Source organism: Nuphar pumila, chromosome 10 (assembly GCF_984573655.1).
Source record: "Nuphar pumila chromosome 10, dmNupPumi1.hap1.1, whole genome shotgun sequence".
Lineage (NCBI taxonomy): Eukaryota > Viridiplantae > Streptophyta > Magnoliopsida > Nymphaeales > Nymphaeaceae > Nuphar > Nuphar pumila.
This window is the reverse complement of record NC_143258.1, coordinates 115,415,260-115,442,913: the sequence shown is the minus strand read 5'-3', so window position 1 is coordinate 115,442,913 and position 27,654 is coordinate 115,415,260. Positions and strand designations below refer to the sequence as shown.

Here is a 27,654-nt window from a genome sequence, read left to right as displayed (position 1 = left end):
ACACCGGGCTGGCCTATGGACCCAACACGCAGGCCAGGGTTTTTTGACAATGGACCAGCCTAAACCGGGCCTAGTCCATGTGTCACATTGACGGGCTGGACTTGACCAGGCCTGGCCTGTTCAACGCCTGGTTGCCCTCCCCTAGTGCTGATCCAACCACCAACGTTTTTTGGGCTAGGCATATTGGTGCAAATAAAGTCTTAATTTGTACGCCATATTATTGAGTTAAATCACATTTCAGACTTGCTTGAAGAGGGGAAACTTGATGTCTTACTTGAGGTTGTGCTTAGGAGGGATCGGTACATTATGGAACTTTCTGCCCCTCAAAAAAAATCATATAAACATCCTCTACCATGTTTTATATTCAAGAAGAATAAAGTCATTCAGTAAAAAACCAAAAATCAAAAGAACAAGAGAAACAGTCAATGCAAGAAGTTACAACACGGGGGAGGAGGGCGCATGCAAATGGTGCCCCGAATCTGTCACTAAGCCCAGAACCTGCTCCTTTTCTTTTCATGCAGTTTTGTCTTAAAACCAATTCTAATAACGTTAACAAAATATACGAATAGCCAAACTCATATTTATTACCTTATCTTTTTTGGATAAATAACTAATCTGCACCTGGATGTTGGTCAACACCCACGAACTGCATCAAAACTTCATTTCTGAAACCGAGGAATCTTGGAACTTCAACTGCTAGTGCATACAAAAATGCAGTCATATGTAAAACGTCTCTTGATTCCCATTTTCCAAATAGAAACTCCAATGATACTGTCATTTGACTTGCCAAAATTTTTGTTGGAGATCTGAAATTGGACAAGTCAAGACATTTTGGTCTGAATTTGCCTATGGACGTGTACGAGGAACTCGACATATGAAAGGCCTGTTGACGTCTTGTCTTCCACCAAATAGGAGAAGAATAAGTGACCTGAAAACATAAAACAATAAACATATATTGGAGAAAACATTAAGGAAAAAATATTAGGATTTGACTCATGGAGGCATAAACCATGTTTTATGCACATAGCTTGGTCTTCACTATTTAGTGTGAATGAACACCAAATTAGGTTGACCTTCATAGGTCGCCCTGAGCCATGGCCCAGGTTCAGGACAACTTGGGTGCCTCATTGAGCCGGGTCTTTTTACAATTAACTGTCCATATGTAGACCATGGAACACAAAAAAATGTAAAACAAAAAGGCCTGCTCAAATCCATTGCTCCATGGACGATGTAATGATGTTCTTTGGGTGGGGGGGACAGGTCCATTCTACATTTTGCATGTGTGTGCACGCACATTGGTATAGTAAATAAATTTTAGCTCATTGTACTATGACAAGAAAATGTACGTATTCACCAAACTTACCTGATGGTTCTCCTTTCCTGCATAATCTGAAGCTGCAGAAATAAAAAAGAAATTCTAGTAAATCATACATGAGGTAGAGAGACATTGTTTCAGTCAGAAGACAACAAAACTTTGGTTCATGAGATGACACCATCCACGTCTTAACATATATCTGAATCAATAAGCCCATATATGACTTAGACAGAGCTGCCCAAGTCCAATGCTTTGTTTCTGTCTTGTGACTTCGATCAGAATGGGGTCAAGAGTCAGGTTAAGTCACATGGTCACAAAGCAAACATACCATTTTTTTCCTTTGGAAGAGTAAAAGGTGGAATATGTCATACCGGAGGTAAGAACATCTCTGGCGCCTTATCTCATTCACTATGTCATTTAGCTTCTTTGATAGTTCATTGTCAAACTGCTGCAGCACAAACTGCATAAAACGAAGAACTCAAAGTCAAGCAACACGCCCAACCATATTAAAAAAAAGGATGGCAATAAAAAACAAGACATGAAAACTTCCGTATTCTGCTAGATTAGGCAAGCCATTTTGTTGTCTATTATTCCCTTGGCACCTTCTTTACTGAAGTGCATCAAAGTTGCAATATTTCTAAAGTTTGTAAGAACTAAGAAACTAGTTGTAATGGTCTGTTATCATCTAGTAGTGTGCATTGCAACACATAAATCTGGAGTTTAAAGCCATGGGTTAAGCTAGATATCCATATTCGTGCAATTGGGCAAGAAAAATAAAGTCCTTGAAGCTGTTGGTGTCAAAAAAATTTTGGCTCCAAACTTGGGACGTGCAAGTTGTCAAAACCCAGACAGAATATGAAGAATCTGACAAGACTTTTTTAATCCTAATGTTACTGTTAAGTGACCCTCAGCATAAAACATTGAACCAACCCTGTCAGGCAGCATATTTTCTTGAGGGCAATAAGACCTTCTAACATCAATTAAATACAAAGTTGCATGCAGCAATAAATAAATAAATAAACAGTACCTGGCTAGAAAGGCTATCCGCAGATGAAACACCAAATAATTGCTGTAAAATATAGAGGCTAACAGCATTCCCAATATAAACAAGGCATTCCTCACCATTTTCCAAAAGAAAGATTCCATCATCGGTTATATGCTCACTTGATAGCGGTACAGGAGGAGGGATAAGTGAATAATTTGTTTCCTGCCATATTAAATCATGTGCATTTAAGCCATCATTTATCAAACGCTATTTTTTTCATTAGGGCTCAATGCAATACCTGATCCACATCTGCCTTAGCAGTGAGGCTATGGATAGCCAGCATCCTAGGATAAACGAGCGGAACTGCAAGAGAAGTAGAGAGGGATGCAACACGACTGATCCAATAAGAGCGTTCATCTATTCGGCCATCAGTCCGCAACCCCGTACTTTTTACTAGTGCTGGAAAAGGCAAAAGATCCTAATAAGTATAATTACCATGGATGCCTTTTCCACTCATAAATTTGATAGTCTGACTGATCCAGTTTAAATTAACATCATATGTGCAGTTAAATTTCTCAAAAGTGAATTAAAGCATAATGCACACATTATTAATCCACTGCCCACCTAGAATATCCAGGTCTTCCATTCATGTAGCTTAAATGCCAAAAAGGTAACTGACACAAATAGTCATCGAATCTGGTCGGGTCAAGGATTTCAGGCTATAACATCCCAAACTGGGACTTGTAGAAGGCTATGTTTTCATCAATATAATAGCACAATACATGTGAGATGATTTTCAAATTTCTGAAAGAGTACACATGAGGGCATACATTGAGAAAGAAGATTTCACAATGTTCAATGCCAATTGGAACCCCTCATTTATGTGAAACAGCTAATAACTGGAAAAAATAGCAGGAATCAAGCCATCCATCCTTGCAGACGTTTATGCAAAGCTGGAAATGCCTTATAATTCAGAAATATTTCCTTGTCTACCAGAAAGTTGGCACATATTTCCAGGGTTCCAGAAAAACTAAGACGAATCCTTTTAGTCCACCATTATGCAGAGTTTAGAAGTATAGACTCTTCTCCTATCATCAGAAAGGTCATGACCCCTGGGTGAATGACCCCTGAGGAATGCAGTGTTCTATTTTTCCTCAACATGCAAATTGTATGTGGATGAACTAGAGGACTCAACAGCAGTTACCAACTTGGAAGTTTGACTATAGAAACAATAACCAGCCACAAAAATAACATTTACAGACCATAAGGTCGTGTTTGATTCGTGGGACGCACACCACCCCAGGGACAATGCAGCCCCCATGACGTGCATCCAGTGTTTGATATGTGTACCATGCGCTGTCCAGGACGGGACAAACTGTGTTCCATGGAATGTGTTTATAATGAGTCAGTGCAGCAGGATGCACCAGTTGCACCCCTGGGGTTGTGACTGGTGAGTACCAGAGAAACACCATGTGTTCTGTCTGCACGGCATTTATCTGGTGTATCAAACAAAACCTAAATGAAACTTTTTTTCTTCTTAACGAAGCAAAAGAGCAACTTCAAAGAGGAATACCAATGGAAAAACACAACGCAAATTTGTTAAGTATAAAACCACAAAACAATATTTGAGCCAAGACTCACAGTTTTAAAATATGAATTCAATTCACCTACTAAAACATGAATTAGCCTATATCAAACAAATACATTAAAACAATCCCTGAAGAAGTTTACAATGGTATGCTTACTAACAACATACAACAAAAGATAGAAGCAGTCAACAGATTAAATCAATAGATGAAGTGAGAAGCGTGAGAGCAGAAAAATTATCCAAAGATAGATGTACCTAAAGTATACAGAGGCAAAAGCTTAAGTGCCTCAGGTAGAATCAACTGTCCAGATGATGAAACTGTTGCACAAAATTTACGATACGCAGACAGAATGTTGATGCACAGGTTTATGGCTTGTTCCCTGACTTGAACAAGCGGGCTTGTAGGAATTTCATTTGCAGCTGTAGAAGACAAATTTTAGCATAAACAAAAGCAAGACCTAAACATGAAAGAAAATAAACAGCTCCATTATGTAAATATTCATAAAAAAGTTGCAGGAAAGGCTAGGTCCACATTGGATTCACAAAGTCCTATTGTGCTCTACGAGAAAATCAAACCAAACCCAGTCTTGGTCCAACAAGGCTCAGGATCAAACTTTCAGCAGTCTCCTATACATAATTGATCAGTCCTAACAGAAAACATTGGGACTAAGCGTGAGATACCCTTTGAGCTGGGCCAAATGCTCTGACTTTTGGCTCAAAAGCAGTAAAGTAGAACTAGAAGAAAGTGAGCAAAAACTAATTAATAAATATATATTATTAACTATTCGTAAAAACAAAAAGAAGAAGCCTGAACACAAGAAAAAATATGGCAACATGACCAATGTAACAAATGACATGCTTGAAATAATGATCAGCAAGGTACAACGCCTTATTAGCAGTCTACTAGAACTGTATATACAAACTTTCTTTTGATCACCTTGCTTAAAGAAACATGTGAACTGAGCATCTAAATCAGCAGCACGAAATAGGTTACCGAGCACACTTGTGCATGGAAGAGATAAGGTTGTGACACGAATTCTTCTTTGCCCATAAACTGTAGTATACAGAAGGGCGCACTGGATAGTGAAAGAAAAACAAAGAATGAAATAAGTCGATAGTTCAATGCGATGGAGTAAATGACATTAGATATTATTTTTTAGCAAACCACATTGCAGTAATTAGAAGTAGATTTCACTATGACTATGAGCAACACCAACATTTGGTTACCTGGAAAGCACATTCAGAACCATCCTGAAATTTATCATCATGTTTAAAAGTGACCATGATGGTTTTGTCACAATCAATCTGCAATACAAGGAAAAAAAACATTAAATTTAGCAAGTATTAGCATAGCCTTTTGGTATCAAAGGATTACGCAATGTGACTTTTAGATAACTGACAGACACAAGTAACACAATCAATCTGCAATACAAGCAAAAAACCATTAAATTTAGCAAGTATTAGCATAGCCTTTTGGTACCAAAGAATTATGCAATATGGAGTATAGATAACTGACAGACACAAGCTTATCTAATTACATTATACAGAATCGTATACTTTTGGCAAAACAGAAGGAATATGATTCCAAGCTTGATGTGATTCCAAGATTGATATGTGCATAGCTCCAATCTTAGTTGTTAAAAGCGGTACCTAGGCACCACCTAGGCAGCCTAGGTGAAGCACCACCACCTGGGCAACTAGGCTTGAGCAGTGGGGCCTTAATTTAGCGCCTAAGCGGCCTAGCTCGCATAGGCGGTACCTAGCCTGGGACCGACTAGGCATAAGCCTAAATCGGTCCTGTTTTTTTGTTGACCCACATGGGTCATATAAAAGGGAAAAGGGGGGGCCTAATTGCCCCCCTTTTCCCCCTTTTTGCACAGTCTCCCTCTCTCCTCTCTGGGCGACCCCCTTTTCGCACCCTCTACCTCTCTCCTCTCTCGGTTTTTGCAAGAAGAAGAAGAGGACGACCCGGACCCAGTGAAGGTACGACCTCCTCTCTATTTCTCTCTCTCGATGCACTGTTCATCAGCCTTGGAATGGCTTCATGGGTCATTTTAATGCTCCTTTTTGCTGCAACATTACTCATTGTGCTGCAACATATTGGTCCTGGTTTGAGCTTATATACAGGTTTGTGATGATTTTCAAGCCCATCTGCTAAAGGGGCTCGTATTGAACCTAGATTGTACTCTTAAAGTTCTATCTGGTTAGACCACCCTCTTTGCAACATCTTACCAGTTTCTGCGTGGTATATGACCTTCATGGATGGATTTCAGTCTGCCCTTAAACTCATTCTTTTGGTCAATAGAGTTGTGCCTGCAGAAACTTTGGTACAGCCCATTCATTGCCTTCATAATTTGTCTAAGTCAATTTTATTCCACATAGATGGTTCTGCTTGATGATTTTACTGGGCACTATACCACATCATTGTTGGCTTGTTGCTAATATTGATGGAATGATTAGAGGATTCAATCATTGTTTTCGTTTTGACGTGAAATTGTTGTCTTATGTATTCCATTCTTAGCCATCTGCACCTATAGCCTTTTTGTAGATGCATGCTTTACCAGAGAACATGAAGACTCCTTTTGCACTTCATATGTGCATAAGCTTACTCATGTGGATGTCATGCCTGATTTGGAATATTGTTTTATCTGTTGCATAAAAATTAGTTGGCATGAAGAAAAGAAACTGTGGTCTAAAATTTAATATTCATTAATAAGTAGAACCTTCATGTTTAAGTTTAACTGGGAGGGGAATGATTGACTTTTTTCTTACCTTGGGCCAGGGGAAGGGAAGGAGTGAGGGGGTTGTTGTGTAGAGGGACCTCACTTTGAAGGCTACGTTATTTGGCTTACATGTATGGCATGTAACCATTAGTATGCATTTTTTTCATCTTCTCATGTGGCACACATGCATTTTGTTTTACATAATCAAGATTAGTTATTAAAATTTATGAAAGTTGTGGTGTGATAAGCTTTTCAGCAGATATGTGAACATCATGGTAGAAAGATAATCTTCTCTTGAGGCGTACCAATGTTGTGAAAAGTGTTGAGGCGTAGCGAAGAGCTCCACCAAATCATTTATTCTTAACTTTTTTGAGCAGGTTAGCATCATGGTTTGTTTATTTAATTATTCATTTCTTCTTATTTGTCTATTGCTTGTATTATGTCTATTGTTGTTAATTTGTTTGTATACATGATTTTATTTTTTGTATATTGTTCATTCACATTGTTAGTTGTATGGTTTGTTTATTCAGTTGTTAATTTATTCTTAATTTGTTTGAGCTGGTTATGTAATATAATTGCTTTATAGCGTTCGATGACATTATTATTTGTTTATTGCTTATTGTTGATTGATTTTATGTTGTATACATGTTTCTTATTAATTTTAGTAGTTTGTTTACATATTTTGTATGTTTTTTTTAGTTTTTTTTTATTTGGGGTACCGCCTAGTCCGCCTAGGCCCCACCTAGGCCTTTTTAGTGGCTCACCGCCTAGGCTCCGCCTAGCACCTATGACAACTAAGGCTCCAATATAATTGGAATAGAATAAGAACACAGACAATCGAGAAATGGGGCTTTTAAACCATTGTAAGGATGCATTATGGGCCGAATGCAATAACAGCAAAATTTACCAAGTTGGAAAATGGACCAAGTGGACTGGTTTAGTTTTTTTTAAATGTTCTCATATGTTTTTCTAAATCAGACACCAAAAAATGTTATGCCTGTAGTTTATTTAGTGGAAATTTTATAAGATTAAGAATTTATTGTGATTAGTCATGTTATTAAAGAAACCAAAAAATCTACGGCTCATAGTGCACCAAAACTTTATAACAAACAAAAGGGGGTTTTCCAGTTGAAATAATTTGATCCAGAGAATGTTCCAGTAGACAAGCAATCACGAGAGGGAAGGGGTGCAGGGGTGGTTGGGGATGCCGAACCCTACAAGATCCAATCTACGAAATACGCACATCTGGACATGATGTTAGTCCACAGTAAAATCCCTTTTTGAGTTTGCTCACGAAATGGTAAGTATTATAGCTGCAATCTACACGTCCCAACAAGCGGTGAATAATGATCAAATCGAACTCGGACCAGTCTGCCCTACTTAGACAGATAAATCCTCATGCAATAAATTCCCTGCAAGTTGCGGTCCTAGAAGGAATGTCCTTCGGCTGACCAGTAAGAAAAACATGAGGCACATTTTTGTTGTTTAGAAGCTAAGATGAACAATAGTTACAAAGTGATGACCTCTTGTTTGTCAATTGTAAACTGCATGCATCTTGTAATGTGCTATTAACCCATCCAACATCCACACGTCTATAAATACAAATTTAGCTAATATACAACAGAACTGCTATAAGAACACAAATACATATTTAGAAACATACAAGGGGAAAAAGAGAGCTTTCTTATGCATTTTCTCCAAAACCAAGTGAAGCGTAACATAGGGGTCCATTATTTCTTTTTGCTCCTTTTGAGATTAAACAAGGGTCCTCTACTTGGCCATTATGATCTCAAATGTCAAAAGAACAATATATATTATATGTAAAAGCACTTTTCAATGTATGGATGCAGGTTAGCCATCCAATTATTATATGAATACACTTTTCAAAGAATTAAAGTTTGTGTTTTACATCATTGCAAGGAAAATAGTTATTAGTTTTGCTCCACATTAAAAATAAAAAATCAGAACCACTTGTACTTTTTCCCAAGATTAACAGAGCAGAACTGTCAAATGTTTGTTTCTTGACAGTCTGGAGAAACCAGAGATTGTGAGAATTGTCACAATTAGGATTGTGTTTAAGCTTACATCGATTCACTGGAACACTAACAGTATTATTATGAAATTTCCTATTCCAATTGTGCAGGATTGTTTTCTCATCTAGATTGATTTTGTAATATCCCGTAATTTTTTCATGATTTTTAAAGTCAAAAAATATAATTTTCAAATTATATATTAATATTTAATTGATAAAATCATGGGAAATGATTAAAGAAGTGACATCAGCTAGAAACAACCTTTAAATAGAGTAAGGATGAGGTAGAGCCCATGAGACCTTCCAAAAGGGGGCATCACCCCCCTTGGAATATTATTTTAGAATATTATTTAAATAAAAAAAATAAAAGAGATAAAATCTAGATGGATAAGGAAGGTAGAAGGTAGAGTTCTACTTCTAGTACATAGGAGAAATCTAGAGGGGACGTCACCCACTTTCTAGACTAAAACAAATAATATAAAAAGAGGACTAGAAGGCCTCTCTCTAGAACTCGTGCTCTAGAGAGAGAGAGTGAGATAGAGAGAGAAAGAGAGAGAGTTGAGAAAAAAAAGTGAGAAGGAAAATCGTGTGAGGTTTAGAGAAGAAAGAAAAGAGAAAAAAAAAGAAAAGAAAGAAAAAGAGAGAAAAGAAAGAGAAAAAAATTACATCATTCATCAATTTTTTCTAATTTTTCGTAACTTCAATTCAAGGTACGGGTTTCTCTTTTAATCTTCTCAGGAAAGAGAATTGTATAAATCGATTGAACATGAGTTTAGAGGGGAAAAAGGAAAATTGGATTTCAAATATATATATATATATATATATCAGATTTGTCAATTTTACCCTGTTTATGCATCTGAATATATATAGGTATATATATTTCAGATTTATTGATTTTTGCTTATGCATCTGCATGCATCTGAAAATAGATAGGTATTTTAGATTTATCGATTTCACTAAGCATGCATCTGAAAATACTTATGAAGTTCAGATTTATCGATTTTCTTGATCATGCAAAATATCTAATTCAGATTTACCGATTTTTTCCATGTTCACGCATCTCAATATATATATATATATATATATATATATATATATATATATATATATATATATATATTAGTTCTGTTGATTATATGAGCATGCATCTAACATAATCATACATGTGTTTTTGATTGTCGATTTTCTTGATCATGCCTCAAAAAAATATGCATGTAGTTCAGACCTGTTGATTTAAATATTCATGCATCTGAAATCATGCATGTAATTTAGATTTGTCGAGCATGGTACTCATGCATCTGAATATAATTTTTGTGTTTTAGATTTATCGAGTTTGGTACTCATGCATCTGAATAATATGTGTTTCAGACTTGTCGAGTTTAGTATTCATTTATGTCACATAGGTGCAGGTGCGGATGCGGATGCGGATGCGGATGCGGCACTTTAAAAAAACTTAGGTGCGGAGGTGCGGGGAGGGTATATATATAATTTTTAACAGTTTTAAGTTAACACTACGTGTATGTGTGTGCATTTATTTTTTTATATATATAATATAGATAAAAATGGACTTGATTAGGGTTAACTGAATCTACTTTTGGATAGAAATGGACCTCAATGTGATGGACTTCACCTAACACAAAGGAAGTTATGTCCAAGTGTCGCACCCGCCTGGGTGCGGGTGTGGTGCCCTCTTAGAAGAGTTCGTGTGACATAGGTATTCATGCATACTAAATAAATACATACGAATATATACAACCCAGCTATATCGATCTTTCTTGTTCATGCTGCTGAAAAATATATATGCATCTCAGACTGTCGATTACATGATTTTCTGCATTGGGAATAAATATATTTGTGTGTTCCAGCCTGCTGATTATATATTTTTTTTTGAGGGCTGAGTTTGATTCATGTATGCAGACGACTGTTTACATGTTTTATCATGTCTGGCCGACCAATGTACAAGATTTTGATCATGTACATAGACCAGACCAGCTGCCTGTATACATGAGTATACAGGTCTGGCTGATCCATGTACATGATTATGATCATATATATGAATCAGTCCAGCTAACTTTATACATGAGTATACAGGTCTGGCTGATCCATGTACATGATTATGATCATATATATGAATCAGTCCAGCTAACTTTATACATGAGTATACAGGTCTGGCTGACCCATGTGCATGATTATGATCATGTACATGGATCAATCCAACTGACTGCATACATGAGTATACACATCTAGCTGACCCATGTACATGATTATCATCATGTACATGGATCAGACCAACACTTGATATGATGTTAATACATAACCAACCGATTGTTATCATGTTGATTCATGTCTGTCCGACCCATGTACATGATTCTAGATCAGCTCAGCTGTGAATATGTCAATCTATGACAGGCCGATCCATGTACATGAATCTAATCATGTACATGGATCAGACCGGTTGTGATCTGTTTACTTTTTGAGTAGCCAACCCATGTACATGAATTTGATCATGTACATGGATCTGACCAGTAGTGGTAAACTTCTGCATAGTCGATTGTGTACATGAAATTGAGCATGTACACAAATCTGATCGGCTTTTGAAAAATTTCTGCATAGCCGATTTACGTACATGAAGTTGGTCATGTACATGATTCTGATTGGAATATGTATTTTCTGAGTTGATACATAAATCAGATCTTAAACAGATGAGATTGCAATTGTGCATATCATACGCATGAGTTCGAAATTAATTAGATGTTTGCATGACTGAGATCATATGTATGTTTAGTTGATTATATGCATGAAATTGACCATGAATGGTATGGTCTGCAAGCATTGTATTCACATGCGTATGTACTTGGCTTAATGTGCATTATTTTTGTGTTTTGAATATGCATTGTGAACATATTGGGAAACTGCTTGTGTGTTTCATGTTCACCGAAATTTTTTAATTGACATAAATTACTTGTTGAGATGGGTTAGTGGTCAGATGTAAACCACTGCGGGTCGTGCAGGCCAAAAGCATGCGTTGCACTGTTAAATTGTGAGGGTCACGACCCGAAATTGCTTGTTTTTGCATGAGGATTTGCAAAACGCTTCTTGCGTAAAGAACTTGAAATTGATTTGAAATGGTAAAAGAGACCAAACAGTGTAATTAATCTCTTCGTTGATATCTAATTCAGATTTACCAATTTTTTTCATGTTTATGCATCTAAATATATATATTAGTTCTGTCGATTATATGAGCATACATGTGTTTCTGATTGTCGATTTTCTTGATCATGCCTCAAAAAAATATGCATGTAGTTCAGACCGGTTGATTTAAATAATCATGCATCTGAAATCATGCATGTAATTCAGATTTGTCGAGCTGGTACTCATGCATCTGAATATAATTTTTGTGTTTCAAATTTATCGAGTTTGATACTCATGCATCTAAGTGTTTCAGACTTGTCGAGTTTAGTATTCATACATACGTATATATGCACAGCTATATCGATCTTTCTCGATCATGTTGCTGAAAAATATTATATGAATCTCAGACTGTGGATTACATGATTTTCTGCATTGGATGCAACCTAATGTGTTCCAGCCTCTTGATTATATTTTTTTTCGAGGGCTGAGTTTGATTCATGTATGCATCCGACTGTTTACATGTTTAATCATGTCTGGCCGAACCATATACATGATTTTGATTATGTACATGGATCAGAACAACTGATATACATGATTATGATCATATACATGGATCAGACCAGCTGACTGTATACATAAGTATACAGGTCTGGCCGACCCATGTACATGGTTATGATTATGTACATGGATCAGTCCAGCTGACAACATACATGAGTATACAGGTCTGACTGACGAATGTACATGATTATGATCACGTACATGGATCAAACCAACAGCTGACTGCATAAATGAGTATATGGTTGACCCATGTACATGATTATGATCATGTACATGAAAAAGTCTATTTGTCTATGTATTCTTTACTTGTATTTGTTATTTTGTATTCCGGGTCTGGATAATATATCAGACCCAACCCATACTGTAAACGAAAGATATATAAATATGTTTTAGGTCACGATTTCATTATTGGAAATCGTGACAGCCGCAACTCCTTCTCTTTCATCTCTCTTTCACGTGTGACAGATCCTAGTGAAATCTAACATGGTATCAGAGTAGAGATCCATCTAGGGCTTCGAAGCTGCTTCCAAAAGGTATGACCTGAGAGATCAACCTACATCAAATCAAGAGGGAGGTTTTCTTCTTCCACACTTTTCTTCCATCATCTTCTTTCTTTCATTTACTCCTCTACTATTCTTCGTGCCTGAATATTCAGATTTGACGTGAATCTGCGTTAGACCTGAAAGACTTCGGTTCTTCTTTCTATTTTTGTCTCAGGATTCGTATTGAATATTCAGATCTGATCGTGTACATGTGTCAGATCTGAAATATTCAATCCTTGTGTCAGATCCCAAATTTTCTTGATTGTGCATATTCTCCGTCTCGCACCTCCTCATTCTGTCAGATCTGATCGTGAATATTCTTGGTCTCACAATTCCTATTTCTGCCAAACCTTGTCTGAAACCATCAAATCTGATCATCCATCAGTATCAGATCTGGAATACCATATTTCTTGATTACTGAATCACGAAAATCGTTGTGCCTACAAATCATTGTGCCTATAAATCGATGTGCCTACAAATCGTTGTGCATACAAATCGTTGTGCCTACAAATCGTTGTGTTCACAAATCGCTGTGCCTATAAATCGTTGTTCTTGTAAATCGTTATGTTTGCAAATCGTTGTACATGAAATACACCTATTGTCAAATTTCATATTCACGAAACCCTTTGTTCTTGAACCAGCATAGTTCCCATCTGCGATTTATTGAAGTTTGTTCAGTGTGAGTTGTTCTGCTCCATTTTCCTGCATTTATCACGGCAAAAAAAAAGGCAGGAAGGGACGACCAACAAGTCTCTCAAGCAGTGGATTGTGCATCTCGTGAACACCTTGTTAATTTTAAGCTATGGACTCTTCCCATTCTTCCCAATCTGGTCTCTTTTTGAGTTTTCTCAATTAGCTTGTTTCTGAGAAGTTGAACACCTCAAACTTTTTGATTTGGAAAAGCCAGATCATTCCTTTTATAAGGAATCAAGGTCTCTTAGGTCATCTGGATGGAACCGCTTCCGCTCCACTGGAATTTGTTGCGAGAGAAGAGAAGGATGATAAAGGGGCAATCTCAATTGTGTATGTCAAAAATACAGAATATCTCAACTGGAAAAAGAAAGACCAGTCAGTGGTGGCGTATATCAGCTCTACACTCTCTCAAGAGGTACTTACTGCAATTCTTGACAATTGCACAACCATGCAACTTTAGGAGAGACAGGTTCAGACATATTCACAAGTTTCTCAGGCAAGAATGGTTTTTCTCAAGAGAGAATTTCAGCTACTGAGAAAAAACTCCATGACTATCATGGAGTATCTAAACAAGATGAAGAGTATCACAGATCAACTTGCGGTTATAGGATGTGCAGTGAGTAACAATGATATGGTGCAACAAACCTTGAGTGGATTGGGATCAAATATAACATGATTGTTACCTCATTACTGTGTTTGCCTGCTCTTCCCACCTTTGATGAGCTTCGGGCTAAATTAATTCAGTATGAAATGACCCTGAAAGACTTTTCTGAGGATAATCACACTGATACAAATACCCAAGAGGTCTTTGCCACAGGAATGACCTATGGTCGAGGGCGAGGAAGACAAGGGCAAAATGGACACGGGAGACGTGAATTACTTCCCACTCCCACCGTTACTCAGGGATCAAGACCCTTTCCCACATGCTTCTTTTGTAACAAAAGGGGGCATATCAAGGCGAATTGTTGGCATAATCTTGAAAATAAAGGAAAGTCTCATCTGGCAACATTCAAAAGGAAGTCCAGCAGCACCAAAGACAATGGAGGGATTAAAGAATTGTTAATATGTGCCCTGTCGGGATTGAATCTAAAGCAGAATGAACAAGGAACTTGATTCGTTGACTCTGGGGCAACAACTCACGTGACCAGTGATGCAGGTAAAATTTTCAAACCTATTCCCTATTTTGGAAAAAGTAAGATTGTCACCGGAGATGGATCTTACCACCCTGTTACTCAAATTGGAAAATCTACCATCCCCATGTCACATTCTACTCTTGAACTCTCCAATGTCCTTCATGCTCCCAATATCAAGAAAAATATTGTCTCTGTTTTTAAACTTGTTGATGATAATCATGCTTCAGTCAAATTTACTTTCTTTTCTGTGTAGGTCAAGGACCTTCGCACGAGGGAGACATTTGCTGAAGGAAAGAGACAAAGCAATATTTATGTCTTTCAAGAGGATCCATGTCATTCGGCTTGTCCTGCTCACCCGGATTTGAAGTCTCCATTAGAGTTATGTCTTTCTTAAAATGTTCTTAGTATTTCTGAATGTAATAAGCCTTCTCTATGGCACAGTCGTTTAGGGCATTGTGGGAGTCATTTTATTGAGAAACTTGTTTCTAATAATCTCATTCCAAAAGAAAGTCTCAATGTAAAAGAGAGAAGTCAAAAGTGTTCCAGTTGTCTTTTATGCAAGAGTCATGTACTACCTTTTTCGTTCCATTAATAAGAGAGCTTCAAAGCCTTTTGAGATAATATGTTCTGATGTATTGGGGCCTGCTCCAGTCATCTCTAGATCTGGAAGCAAGTACTATCTAATTTTTGTTGACAGTTACTCTTGATATACCTGGATATACTTCATGAAAAATAAGTCTGAAGCTTTCCTTTTGTTTCAGAACTTCCTGTCCTTAGTAAAAAATCAATTCTCCGAGTCCATTCAATTTTTCCAATGTGATGAAGGGGAGTTCACATCCAGTGACTTTATTTCCTTCAAAATAATGGGATAGGAAGAAGAGTGTCATTCCCACACACGCCGCAACAGAATGGGATTGCTGAGTGCAAACATAGGCATATTGTTGAAAGCGATGAGTATGCTTCATGACAGTCATCTTCCTATTAATCTGTGGACAGAAGCCTTTCATTCTGCTGTACATGTGATAAATAAACTGCCCATGGTTGCCTTAGAAAATAAGTCTCCTTATCATTGCCTTTTTGGAATTCATCTTGATTATCATGACATATGTTTTTGGATGGGTTTGTTATGTGCATATTGATCAGTCCTTTAGAAACAAGTTTCAAGATAAGGCTCAGAAGTGTAGATTTGTGGGATACGCGGATGACTACAAAGGATACAAATGTTATGATCTCATTAGCAGACGCATCAAAATCTTGAGAAATGTTATTTTGACGAGTTGAACTTCGATCATAAAATTGGCACATGTGACATGTCCTCTACCTCAGTTGAAATTTATTACCCTTGGTTGAATTTAGAGCTCTTTGATAGTTCGAATGATGAATGTCATTCAGACTGTGTGCCACACGAAGAAGAGAGTCCCAAGATCATTGGTATATCGGAATCTCAAAACTGTGAAACAACACCACCATTGAAATCGGGAAGGTATAAGGGCATTTCCTACACTAGACAGAATGGCTGCTTCAGGACTCCTAAATCGGGCTCAAGAGGCTGCACCTACCCCCTTATACACCCTTGACGTCAGGAAATCCAGCCGCATGCGGCATCCTATTGATAGGTGGGTCAGCTACAACAATTTCTCCATGGATTTTCAACTCTTTTTTACTGTTCTCAATAAGGAAGATGAACCTATTATGTACTACCAGGCAACCACTTCTAAGAAATGGGTAGAAGCCATGAATGATGAGATGCAAGCCTTGCATGAATGTGAAACCTGGGAAATTGTTCCCAGACCGCTTGACAGAAATGTGGTAGGATGCAAATGGGTCTACAAAATAAAATATAAACCAGATGAGACCATTGAACGATACAAGGCAAGACTCGTGGCAAAGGGTTTCACACAAGAAGCAGGACAAGACTATAATGAGACTTTTAGTCCAGTGGTGAGAATGGGAACGATTCGAATTATTCTTTCCTTAGCTGTTAAACATGGATGGACACTGAGTCAACTCGATATTAAGAATGCATTTTTGCAGAGATTTAAAGGAGAAAGTTTACATGGAACAACCACCTGTATACTATGAGGAAGATTGTAAGACAAATGTCTACAGACTAAAAAGGGCTATCTATGGCCTAAAGCAAGCATCTCGCTCTTGGTTTGATAGCTTCTCTCTTGAGATTCAGAAGCATAGCTTTGCTCACTCCCTACTAGATCACTCATTGTTTATCTTTAGAGGGCAAAATGTGACCACCTTATTGCTAATTTATGTTGATGATATTGTCTATCACAGGAAACTCTGAGGATCATATCAAAGAAGTAAAGAAACTACTGAGTCTGACATTCAAAAATCAAAATGAAAGACCTTGGTGCCCTGTGTTATTTTCTTGGAGTTGAAGTCGATAGTCGAGCTGATGGGTTGACTCTCACCCAACACAAGTATACAATGGACGTTCTAACCAAAGCAGGTATGAAGGATTGTAAACCTCTAGGGACTCCAAGTATTCTTCACCAAAACTGAGCGCTCATGATGGAGACTTGTGTGAGGATCCCACCAGGTACCGCAGTCTAATAGGGATGTTACAGTATCTCACATTCACTCAAACTGATATTGTTTATTCAGTCAATCAGGTGTCCCAATTCATGCATAAACCGTGTACTGGGCATATGGAGGTTGTTAAAAGGATACTCAGATATCCGAAAGAAACATTTGGGGATGGATTGATATATTCTCCAAAACCATCTGGCAAGGACATGCGCGAGATTACTGTATATTGTGATGCGGACTGGGCAGGGGATCTAGATGAACGAAGCGTAAAAGTATCTTCAACAAGATACTAATAGCAATATTGCAATATTCTTGGAAACAAATGCATACACATACGCATAACAAGAACACTTTAAACACTTGTGCACAAAAAGCACAACACAAACTCACAAATGCGCAAAAGCATACCCAAGAGTCATAAGATTGAAAAGGAGCTTGTGCTATAATCCCAAAAGCTTAACAAATACATAAGGGGAAAGCCCATTTAAATAGAGGAGGTGGAGTCCTTGGAGAGGCTCCACCTCTAGCCGTTGGAGCCCCTTCCAACGGTCACAAATGTGACAGTTGGAAGGGGCCCAACGACTAGATGGTCGGCCCCTCCAAGGTGATTTCCACCTTTTACAAAAAGCAACAAAAATAAATAAAAAATAAAGAAAGAAAAAGAATAAGAGGAAATTACAAAAACATATTCTAAATATGCCTATGCTTCCGTTTGACTAACCCATTTTGTTGTGGAGTTTTCGGGCAAGATTTCTGATGGATAATACCATAATTTTCAAGGTAACTGTTGAATTCATTTGAAAGGTATTCACCACCAGAGTCAGACCTATGAATTTTTAAACTTCCATTAAATTGATTTAAAATCATCATATGAAACGTTTTAAACATTGAAAAAACTTCATGTTTATGTTTAAGAAAGTATATCCAACAAAACCTAGTGTAATCATCCACGAAAATAACATAATACAAGAATCCTCCTTTAGATATCACAGGAGTGGGTCCCCATACATCGGAATGAACAATTTCAAAGGGCTTTATTGAAAACATGGATCTTTGAGAAAAAAGGTAGACTTTTCATTTTCCCAAGAATACAATCATTACAAACAAAATCTCCTTTACAACGATGTTTAATAAAAGGCAAATAAGAGATTTTAACAATGTTGGGATGTCCCAGTCTCTTATGCCATACATGAATATCTTTGTTTTGAACAACATTACAAAATTGATTTTTGGGAACTTGAAGAAAGTCAACGTAGTAGAGTTCGCCTCTCCTAGAGCCTTCCTCAATCAATCTCCCAGAGTGGCGATCCTGAATCTAACATTTATCAGAAGTGAATTTTACATCGCAACCATGATCCGAGAGTTGAGAGACTGAAAGTAAATTTAAATTTAATTTTGGTATAAGACGAATTTTAGGGATAAAAAAATTCCGTTTTTCAAAATTTCCTATTCGTTTAATTTCAAGAGGTATTCCATCCACCGTTGAGACAAAGGATAGAAGAGGATTTTTAGAAAATTCGGAAAGGGAGCAAACACTTGGAGTCATATGAAAAGATGCGCCGGAATCTAAAAGCCAATATATCTTACCGGAAGGTGAAGAGGTAGACATAGCGGCTCCGGAAGTTCCTCCCTTGAGAAGAAGTTGCAAAGCTTCTACAATTTGATGAAGAGAAAGAGACCCATTTGACGATGATGGTCGTTCCACTTGTTGAGATGTCATGGCCATAGCAAGTATTTTCTTCCATTTTGGGCATATAGGTTTAATGTGCCCCGGTTCTTTACAAAAATAACATGTAAGCTTGCTATAGTCCTTCTTTATACCTTGACCAATTGAATTTTGATTCTTGAAGTGAGGAGGCTTATAAGTTTTCAAATTGCTCCCCAGTCTTGATACAACATTAGCGCCTTCATTTTCTTCATTACTTGAAGTAGCAAAAACACTTAAATTGTTTTTGCTAAAGTTCATACGAGTTTCCTCCCCACTTAGCTTTGTAATGACATCCTCAAGAGAGGAGGAAACGAAGGAGGAAAGGAGAGAGGACCGAATTTTCTCGAACTCGGGTCTAAGGCCATTCAAAAAATTAAAAAAATGGTCATCTTCCAATTGTTAGTATCTAAGCTCAATAGCTTCTCCACTCCACTTAGGCTCAAGCATTGCGAGTTCATCTCATGTGGACGATAATTCCGCAAAGTATTCCCTTATGGACATCTCATTTTGTTGAAGGGTCAAAGCCTTTTTTTGGAGATAATACATGTGTGACAAGTCTCTTGACGTGTACATTTTTTCTAGATAATGCCAAGCTTCCGATGCTTTCTTGAATTTAATAATGTTGGCATTTATCTTTGTTTCAACCGATGAAAACATTCAAGAAAGAATCTTGAAATTTTTCATTTCTCATTCTTCATGTTTCTTGGAGTATTCCTCAAGAGCTTTATTCCTCTCTTCTCCTTCGAGAATTTTGATTTCGCCTTTCTCTACCAAAGTAATCCTTGGTTCGGGTTTGGGTTCCGGTATAGAACCAAGAACGTATCCCCAAAGACCCTTACCTTTTATTTGAGCTTCCATGTTTCCGGCGCAAACATGATAGTTTGAGCCATTCAATTTGAAGCCAAGAGAAATGGGAGTCTTTTTCACCCATTAGAGAGGATAGAAATTGAAAAATAATACGTACCTCAAGAAACTTTCACGACTTCCTTAACAAAAGAGACTCTCAAAATATTGCCCGAAGAAGGTTATTCACTTCAAATGCCAATAGCTTGACGTCACATTTTTCGAGGCACTTGAAAAACAAATAAAAGCACGAACCTTCTTCTTCAACCAAGCTTTGATACCATGTAAAAGTATTTTCAACAAGATACTAATAGCAATATTGCAATATTCTTGAAAACAAATGCGTACACATACGCACAACAAGAACACTTGAAACACTTGTGCACAAAAAGCACAACACAAACTCACAAATGCGCAAAAGCATACCCAAGAGTCATAAGATTGAAAAGGAGCTTGGGCTATAATCCCAAAAGCTTAACAAATACACAAGGGGAGAGCCCCTTTAAATAGAGGAGGTGGAGTCCTTGGAGAGTCTCCACCTCTAGCCGTTGGAGCCCCTTCCAATGGTCACAAATGTGACAGTTGGAAGGGGCCCAACGACTAGATGGTGGGCCCCTCCAAGGTGCTTTCCACCTTTTACAAAAAGCAACAAAAATAAATAAAAAATAAAGAAAGAAAAAGAATAAGAGGAAATTACAAAAACATATTCTAAAAAGAATATGTTGTAAAAAGACTAAACTACCCCTACGGCTAAACAGTTATAAAAATATATTTTATATATATATAATAAGTAGATACATATACATATACATATATATTAATATATGTATATATATAATAAGTAGATACATATACATATACATATACATATACATATATATTAATATATGTATATGTATTACCTTATATATATAAAATATATATATTACATTGCATGATTAGAATACATAATTTAACACGAAGGTCTACATCAGGATATTGAATCTTCAGTAGAAGAAATTTAGTATCCTGGAGCAGTAGAAAACAAAAGGTCATTGCTAGATCAAGTATTAAGGTTGAGTACAAATCTATCACATGGGTCAGACATTTGCTACTGAAGTGGAAGAAGTGATATCTCGGTCTGTCTTGTTGTGCGACAATCAAAGTGCTCTCAACATGTCATTCAATCAGGTTCATTACAGTCGTGCCAAGCACATTGAGATAGATCAACATTTTGTGAGACAAAAGGTTGAAGAAAAGGAGATCGAGCCCGAATTTGTTAACACTGAAAGACAAGTTGCAGACATATTCACAAAAGGCTTGACCAAGGATCGTTTTTGGACACTTAAAGGCAAGTTGTTCATGGTTCAACACCATGATCAACTTGAGGGGGGGCTGAAAAAGTCTATTTGTCTATGTATTCTTTACTTGTATTTGTTATTTTGTATTCCGGGTTCGGATAATATATCAGACCCGACCCATACTGTAAACGAAGGATATATATACATGTTTTAGATCACGATTTCATTATTGGAAATCATGACAACCGCAACTCCTTTCTCTTTCATCTCTCTTTCACGTGTGACAGATCCTAGTGAAATCTAACAGTACATGGATTAGACCAACAACTGACGTTTATACATAACTAGCCGATTGTTATCATGTTGATTCATGTCTAACCAAGCCATGTAGATGATTCTGATCATGTACATGGATCAACTCAGTTGTGAATGTCAATCTATGACAGGCCGATCCATGTACATGAACAGACTGGTTGTGATATATTTACTTTTTGAGTGGCCGACCCATGTACATGAATCTGATCAGCAGTGGTAAACTTCTGCATAGTCGATTGTAGACATGAAATTGGGCATGTACACAAATTTGATCGGCTTTTGAAAAAAAAATTGCATAGCCAATTTACGTACATGAAGATGGTCATGTACATGATTCTGATTGAAATATGTATTTTTTGAGTTGATACATAAATCCGATCCTAAACCGATTAGTTTGCAATTATGCACATCATATGCATGAATTTGAAATTAATTAGATGTTTGTACAACTGAGATCATATGCATGTTTGGTTAATTATATGCATGAAATTGATCATGAATGGTATGGTCTACAAGTATTGTATTCGCATGCGTATGTACTTAGCTTAATGTGCATTCTTTTTGTGTTTTGAATGTGCATTATGAACATATTGAGAAACTGTGTTTGTGTGTTTCATGTTAACTGAAATTTTGCAATTGGCATAAATTACTTGTTGAGATGTGTTCGTGGTCAGATGTGAACCACTGCGGGCCGTATAGGCCAGGAGCATGTGTTGCTCTAATGTTGTTGATTTTATTTATACATTGCAAAAATCTATTTCTGAAAATTATTGGTTTTCCAAATTTAAATAAATTGTGAGGGCCGAGACCTAAAATTGTTTGTTTTTGCATGAGGATTTGCAAAGAGGTTCTTGCATAAAGAACTTGAATTTGATTTGAAATGGTAAAAGAGACCAAACAATGTAATTAATCTTTTTCTTGATGTCCCTTCCACAGTAGGGGAATCTCGGATGGTGGTCATGGGAGACCGTAAGGATACTAAAACTCTATGTGAGATTGTGCTCAGAACCCAATGTGGTGGTTCACCTAATGACCACGATTTTAGAAAGCTTTCAACCAATTTGCTTGGGGGCGGTGGTGTTGACTCAACTGTAGTTATTGGTATACCAAGAAAGTGGCATCAATGGTTGAGGATTTTGATGTCCCGACATTAGGTGAAGATTCCTAATGTTTCGATGGAAGGTGAGGATTCTTGATATCGTCGAGAAACAAACGTAAAACCCAGTAATTAAAATACAAATTGTGTGTTAAGCTACGACTGGAAACCTAACTCAAACCTCAGGAATTGTGCCTATTTTGAGTATTCACGGGTTTAAGAAAAAGTGAAAATTAAACTTGTGTGCATTTAATAGGAACATGCATGCAAAAGAAACTCTGATAAATAACTTAATAAGTTATTCATGCATATGCATTGAATCATGCATATTTTATTGTTCAGCATTAGTTCATGTGTCTTTACATATTTGGTTTTGCATGATACTTGGTTGAATGCTTGAATGGTAAGATACTTGTAGTAAGTTATTGCTTTTAATATTCCTCTGAAATTTATGCATGAATTGATTTATGCTATTTTCTTTACTAGCTAGAGGCTACGAGACTTGTGATGGTATTTGGGTTCTGACAGATGGCATGAATTTGATATAAGTCTATTTTTGTGTTCTTGACATTGGTTAAATCAATAAAGTTTATTCTATTACTTGAAGTTGATTCAATGCATGGAATGGTTTGTGGTTTGGTAATATTAAATCTGTGATGTGCCCCAGATCCTCAGAAGTGTTTCCGCAATTGATTTTAAAAAAAATCCACTATTTTTCGAAGGTCAGCAGTTGGGCGATTCAATTGAATCATCCTATACAAAAACTTGACCCCATTTCTTTGGAAATAAAAGTGTATTTCTTTGTGATAATGAGTTGCAATGATTCTTCAAAATCTACAACAGCTCACACTAGTTCATCCATGAACTGATTGAATGTTCTTAGGTCCTATGCAATCATCTGTTCCATCCTGTCCTTAGTGCAGGTATTCTGAAAGCTTCATTTTTGCAGACACTGATTATTGGGATTTGAGAACGAAAGAAACACATAAACAGCACAAATTTTATTCTTTTTTTTCATTTGTTCCCATAACCAAAACATTTTCTTTGGCATGAAATTATTCAAATAACACATAATTGAAGCTGTTTGCTTGTTTTGGGACCATTTTCACTAAATTTATGGCATTCACAGCAATGTGTCCTATATCCAAAGATTTTTAAGAGGGAATAAAAGCTAGAAACGTCATCAAGCTATCTTTATCAAATTGAATTACAAGACTGAACGGGATTGACAGATGATTTCTTGATCTTCACCAAAAGAGAAGCCCTTGACAAATGATATACAGTCGAACAAATTCCAACAAGAGCATTGTCTAAGTTGTGCAAAATAATGATATTTCTATAATGAAATAACAAAAAATTGTAAAAATACTAGAAAAAATCCCTGTAAAAAGTGTTTAATGATAGAAATATTCCTAGACTTTGAACAGAAAATAACAGAAATTGGAGAAGAAAACACATTAGGGTCGGCATGATTTCCCACGTGTTAGTGTTATATTCATTTTTGTCTTATAGTAACATAATTTGAACCACTGTCACCGATATATTGAAAATATCACGATATTATCAGCTATTTCAAGGTAGCCGATAATATCGGGAATATACCACGATATTTTTAATATATCACCAGAAACAAAATATTGCGATGTTTTTGGGAAAAAATCTTTTTTTTAATTTTGAGTTTGCATTTCCTATTTTTTTGTTTCTTTTATATTTTAAAACCTTTAAAACATGTTTCTTTATATTTTTGGAAGAAAAATAATGAAAAACTTATTATTTTCTCAGTATTTTTGTTGTTATTTTATATTTTTTCAATTTTTTAAACTCCAAAGATATTCCTGAGATTTATCAACTTTTGAAAATCTCTCCGAGAAATACCCTCGCCGAGAAATTACCTTTAATGATATAGGTGACTATAATTTGAACATTACTAAAAATACCCTCATCAGTTATGCACAATGAGATAATGGAATAATGAATAAACAACCTCACATCTCCTATTAGCCTCTCTCAAGTTGTGCATGGTCCTTTACAATGTAGAACTCTGATGAAAATACCAAAGTTGAATTCGCAACAACATGCATCTTTTGTCTAAAAAAACTTGCTTCTAACTCTTGATCTTCAATCTTGTGTCTTATAAAATGTTGATCTGTTTCAATATGTTCCATTCATCCAAGTTGGGTTGAATTTAGTGAAAATTATATACTTTGATTGCTACAAAATAATATTGATCTCAGAATACAATGAGAAGATGTCAAATCTATGCTACTTCTAGTGCAACAGCTGCCACAGATCTATATTCCACTTCAATGACACAACAAGCAAATGCTCTTTGCCTGCTACTACTTCAAGCTAAAAGATTTCTACGTAAAACACAATATCAAGTAGATTCTTTCATGCAGATCTCCTTTCCAATTTAAACTTAAAATAAAAAACCATAATCATAAGAATTTTTTTTCCTTTAGTCTTCTTGTGCATGCATCCATAATTCCGTTTGTATTTGAGGGACAGCAAGGTGTTCATATATTAAAAAGGACAGTGACAAGTAGTCACTCCCAAGGAGGAAGTACATACATGAACAGAGGAGGCAAAACAACATACATAATAGTAACTCAGGTTGGTAAGAGATGCCACCAACCGGATAGGATCCATGATTGCCTTAAATACCACAATATTGATATGTATCTTTTCCAGCTCATGCATAAATTGTGACGCCTAATTCATATAAAAAATATATCAAGCTTAGTAAATCTATGGTATTGCAAAGAACTCTATATTTCTTGCACCTCCACTTAATCTCTAGCTGATTAGACTTGAAGTACTAGATGGTGACACTTTCATATCTAATTTTGAGAATAAGTCCACCATCTTTTTATGTTCATATACAATCAGTCAATCTCCATTTCTATATACCTCAACACATCAAAAAAATATACTAATTATGCTAGATATTTCATTTGAAATCTGTCATTTAGAAGCCTTTTATTTTCTGCAGTACGCCTCAAGCTCCTTATAATTATCACATCATTCATGTACAAGAGAAGTAATTTGATTCTCTGCTTACCATTTCAAATAATCAAGAGGGTGATACAACACACATCTTTGAACACCATGTCAACTTGTGAAAAGCTTCCATTTTATAATCTAGGTGCTTGTTTTAGCCTACATAGAGTCTTCTTTACTCTGCAAATGTCCATTCTTAGATCTCGGTCACCATACTCTGGTAGTCTGCAAATGTCCATTCTTAGATCTCGGTCACCATACTCTGGTAGTTGCTCGACACCTTTTTCAATCATTCATGCAAAAATGTCCCCTTCATATCCACTAGTGTCTCTTCATGATTCACAGCAAGAGAGGATAATTCTAATAGTTCTTGCTTGAATACTAGACTAAGGGTTTCTTCTAGCCCAATCCATGCTTTTGAATAACTTTTCTTGGTAACCAGCCATCTTGATATTTATCTATCAATTTAATCCACTTCGTATTTTGCCTTGTTCACTATTCATAAACCACTATAGTTTTAACCCTTAGCTTTTTTCAATTTCACAAGTATCAAATCGATGTAGAAACTTTATCCCTTCATTTAAAATAATTGCTTAGTTCAGAAATTTTCCAAGGTAAAATATGAAAAGCTTGGTATTCTACATTAAATGCCTCATAAGTTATCCATCCATCAACTAAATGCTTAGTTCTGCTGAATCTTCATATTAACCCATTGTTCTTGACCTCTCATATCTGCTTTGGATCTTTCATTCTTCACTCCTTTATTCCATTTCTTGATTACATATTCTTTCTTCTCATCCAACACATCTTTACTTTTCCATTCTTGCATATTTCTGTACTAGTTTCCTCATCAATTATCATATCTTTTACACACCCTATCGAGTCTGTCCCTGAGAATATTTTATCTCATTTTTATTTCTATTACTAAGAACAGATTTCCATTTCTAATGTTCACAATAAGAAAAATAAAGTGTATGTTTTGATGTTGACATGATGACAGAGTAATCCTATTCTTTGAGCAAAGAAGTTGGAGAGAGGAATGTGCTTGATTCCAGATGTGGCCATGATAACTACTTGTCACTGCTAATGTTTTACAATATCTTATGATTTTTTTATCACATCACTGATAGTTTTGTCTTACTGGTAGGCACTTTGTTCTTAGACAGTGTCTTGGTAAGTTCCCAATGTAGCTTCCACAAAATAATGAACACAGTACAAAATCATTTTCCATTAAGGACATAATAGTTAGATTTCCATTCATAATTAGAAAACTCATACTAACTCTAGATCCACCAGGAATAGGAGGAAGCTTTCCACAATAATTTATTTTCAAGGTGTCATTTTCTTTTCTTTTTTATAAAATTTTGTACTTGCTTGTAAACTCTCAGTTCATAAGGTAGTTACATGCTCTATATTCCATGGATGTATCAGGTCCCATGTGTTAGTGACCTTTTCCTAAGCACTCATTCCATCATCATCTCCTTTATTAGGATCAATAAGGTTGCCAAAAACAAAGGATAAAAAACAACCCCAAAAAAATAATAGCTATCATCGCACAGGAACTTCACTTGACAAGGAGAAAGCCTTCTATTTCATCCACAAAATCCCTCCCTTCTTCCACCCACATGATGTTCAATAACAGAAGTGTTTATTTTACACCTTCAGGATGTTATGGCAAGTAATCTCACCTCTTGAGCTTTCATGGGCAGCAAGCTAACATGACTGATATCAGAGATTTGTATTTTAATATTTATAATTTTATATTCATCGAATCTTGGAGACTATTCAGAATATATACTGACCCCAGGAAGATCAACATCCGTAGGAATTCGTTTGCAGAAGTTCCCAAAGTATTCTTGAACTTGAAGCCCCTAAAACAAGATGAAAACAAGCTCTCTCGGTATCAATCATACCTTATCAAACAGAAAATACTACACAACAAACAAAAGATACACATGATGCACATCATGACTTACCTGACTGCACCTCACTCGCATTACTGCCTCAAAACCTTGAGGTCTGGTAAGGTTCCATCGAAGATCATTGTATAACTTTGCAGAATCAGATACTGCCGAAAAAGGATGGTAATAGTATACCTAAAAAAAAGGACGAGGTTTTCAACATTGTGCCAAATATAATTACAAAATCTATAACACATTATTTGACA

The 27,654-nt window shown here is 36.3% G+C and overlaps 1 protein-coding gene across 3 annotated transcripts in view; it reads right to left on the bottom strand.

Moving 5' to 3' along the window:
* Window positions 1-333: 333 nt before the first annotated feature.
* LOC149828006 (protein transport protein SEC24 C-like) overlaps window positions 334-27,654 on the bottom strand; it is a 112,658-nt gene continuing 85,337 nt past the window's right edge. For 2 of the 3 annotated variants that reach the window (XM_090019793.1, XM_090019792.1), the window contains 10 exons: window positions 27,464-27,583; window positions 27,290-27,358; window positions 5,116-5,193; window positions 4,826-4,964; window positions 4,144-4,308; window positions 2,599-2,759; window positions 2,343-2,522; window positions 1,687-1,775; window positions 1,364-1,395; window positions 334-928 (listed from right to left, as the gene is read on the bottom strand). In XM_090019793.1, the coding sequence (XP_089875919.1) occupies window positions 822-928; window positions 1,364-1,395; window positions 1,687-1,775; window positions 2,343-2,522; window positions 2,599-2,759; window positions 4,144-4,308; window positions 4,826-4,964; window positions 5,116-5,193; window positions 27,290-27,358; window positions 27,464-27,583 (1,140 nt within the window). In that variant the 3' untranslated portion in view covers window positions 334-821. The remainder of the gene's footprint in view (window positions 929-1,363; window positions 1,396-1,686; window positions 1,776-2,342; window positions 2,523-2,598; window positions 2,760-4,143; window positions 4,309-4,825; window positions 4,965-5,115; window positions 5,194-27,289; window positions 27,359-27,463; window positions 27,584-27,654) is intronic. The other variant, XM_090019794.1, reaches the window with a different exon arrangement.